We start from the raw sequence: 2,500 nt of genomic DNA, 5'->3' as shown, positions 1-2,500 counted from the left end.
TATAGTTATCGTAAACATTATAGTTATTGCTAATGTTATATTTAAAGTTAGTTACAGTTTTTATTAACATTATAATTATCATTACAGTTTCTGTAGTTATTTTTAGTATTATAGATATCGTTATAGCTAGCATTACAGTTATCACTATCGTTAACATTAGAGTTATCGTTATAGTTGTTACGGTTACCTTATTCTCGTTAACATTCAACGTTATCGTTAAAGGTAGTGTTAAAGTTAGGGTTAGTGAATGTTATAGATATTACCATTATCGATATAGTTATCACTGTAGTTATCAATATTGCTAGTTATAGTTATCATGATCATTACAGTTATCGCTATAGTTATCATTAGCATTAAAGTTACTGTTATAGTTATTTTCATTCTAATAGTTAACATCATCGTTATGGTTATCGTCATAGATATCATTATCGTCATTGTTATCGCTATAGTTATCGCTATAGTTATCATTATTGTTAAAGTTACTGTTAGTTATTTTCATCGTTATTGTTATCGTTAACAACGTCATTATCCTGAACCCACACTGACCTCCGTCAGCACCTCCACAATCACCGGCAGCGGCTCCTCTGCGTGTTCTGATTGGCTGGCGCTCGTGCTGGAGGCGTGGTCAGCATCCTCTGCGTTCTGACCAACCACAGCCTTCTGAGAGGCTTTAGCCCCGCCCACTCGCGCAGAGGGCTTCTCTGCACACAAACACGCGTGAAACCAAACTCATATCAGTATGCGCTAGAGGTCTGCAACCCGACCCGAGCCCGACGGAAAACTCACGGGTTTGGGCTAATGTTTAATGAACAGCCTCGGGTTCGGGTTTGTAAGTGAGAAAACCTATATAGGCTATATATACCGTGTGCTAGCCTGCTGTGTAGTGACCGTAAACACGAGCACGCGCGAGAGAAAGTACATGCGCAGTTTCAGCGCCGCCAGCCTCCTCTGATAACTGTTGTGACTGAAATAGTGCGCGTGGAAGCAAAAACTGTAATTACTGTGAGAAACGGACCTCAGGTTCGGGCTTAAAATATAACCGTAATGGTCGTGTCAGTTCGGGTCACATGTTTTCGGGTACGGGCCGGGTTCGGGCTTCAGTTTAAAGCCTGTGCAGACCTCTACTATGCGCACGTGTATCGTGATTGGCCACTCACTTTTGAGGGGCGTGGCCTTTTTGCTGAAGTTGAGTTTGGCCTGTTTGAGCTTCGGCCGCGTGTCCTTCGCTCCCTCCTCGTCCTCAGAGACGCCTGCAGTCGGATCCGGCTCCGGCTCCGGCTCCGGCTCCGGCTCGGTCAGGTGTGTGACACGCAGGTGTTGGCTACGCTGCCGCTCTTTCGTGAACTGCAGGCTGAGTTTGCTCTGCTCCACGAAGAGTTTGCTGATGTATTTGGTGGTTCTCTGCCGCCCCTCGTCCTCCATGAAGCCCTGAGAGACACACACGTGAGACGACGACCCCTGACCCTGTCATGCTTGTGCTGGGGTCAAAGGTCACCTTGATGTTATTACCTTGATCATGTTGATTCGCTCCAGTAATCGACAGATCATTCGTCCCTCTAGTTTTCCGACGTTGAGTCTCGCTCTCAGGACCGACTGAGAGATTCCTCTGGTCCCGGTCGACACCACTGCAGCAGCCAATCACAGCACAGAGATCACAGTCATGAGAACCAGAGAGTTTCAGGGGTCCTGATTAACCGTTTTTAACTAATCGTGGCCCCTGACTGAACATTTTAGGAGCGTAAGCAGAAGATTTAGGGGCACACCTAAAATCAGCTTGAATCCAATGCAATTCTTCACATTTTGCCCCACAATAACTGTATTACTGACAAATGCTTTGAAATTACAGAAATTACAATGTGCAGTTTTATTTTAAGTTCACAGGGCTCCAGTGTAGATAAAATTAACTTTAATTATCATCATTAATAATGTCTTAATATTAATTCAAAAGCAAAACAAGTGAAAAATAGATATTAGAGAGTAAAAATAGCTATTAAGCGCTCCTCTGCTGCCACCTACTGGTGCCACACACAAATTTAATATTTTTGAGTTTTAATGAGTTTTCCTACATCTTGAAACTTTTAGTTTTATGAATGGGGACAATCCTTGAAGGATGATCAAAAAATATTTTGGTCATCACATTAAAAATAACACTTCTATAACTATGATATCATAGTTTTGAAGTGCTGGAAAAAGATGTGTAGTACTCATAGGTGTTTGACTATTTCTGTCACACTACCATGGTTACAGTGAGTGTTACTACAGTAAATCTATAGTGAATGTTGCTGATTTGTGGACTTAAAGCCTTATATAATAAGTTCATTCATGGCACAATGTGTCTCCTGGTTTGATCTGATATCTAGGGTTTATAACAGAATCTGAATGTTTCTTACTGGATCTCGCAGCGATCTTATTGATTCTGTGGCGAATTCAATGGATTTATTCGCTGCGCTGTCTATTATTGGCTGGAATAATTGCAGTCTGGAGCCCTGAGTTGTAATTA

At 42.1% G+C, this 2,500-nt stretch overlaps 1 protein-coding gene across 8 annotated transcripts in view; it reads right to left on the bottom strand.

The window, feature by feature from the left end:
- gtf3c1 (general transcription factor IIIC subunit 1) overlaps positions 1-2,500 on the bottom strand; it is a 43,154-nt gene that overhangs the window by 24,359 nt on the left and 16,295 nt on the right. For all 8 annotated transcript variants that reach the window (XR_013206534.1, XR_013206532.1, XR_013206538.1 and 5 more), the window contains exons 8-10: positions 1,510-1,625; positions 1,158-1,428; positions 547-701 (exon numbers count right to left, since the gene is read on the bottom strand). Coding sequence is in view for 4 of the 8 variants with exons in the window: in XM_077238188.1 (XP_077094303.1) it covers positions 547-701; positions 1,158-1,428; positions 1,510-1,625 (542 nt within the window). In the remaining 4 variants the exon portion in view is untranslated. The remainder of the gene's footprint in view (positions 1-546; positions 702-1,157; positions 1,429-1,509; positions 1,626-2,500) is intronic.

Source organism: Siphateles boraxobius, unplaced genomic scaffold (assembly GCF_051911475.1).
Source record: "Siphateles boraxobius isolate OS27281-9 unplaced genomic scaffold, OSU_SipBor_1 10, whole genome shotgun sequence".
NCBI classification, from domain to species: Eukaryota; Metazoa; Chordata; class Actinopteri; order Cypriniformes; family Leuciscidae; genus Siphateles; species Siphateles boraxobius.
Note: the sequence above shows the minus strand (reverse complement) of the source record. Positions and strands in the feature narration are given on the sequence as shown.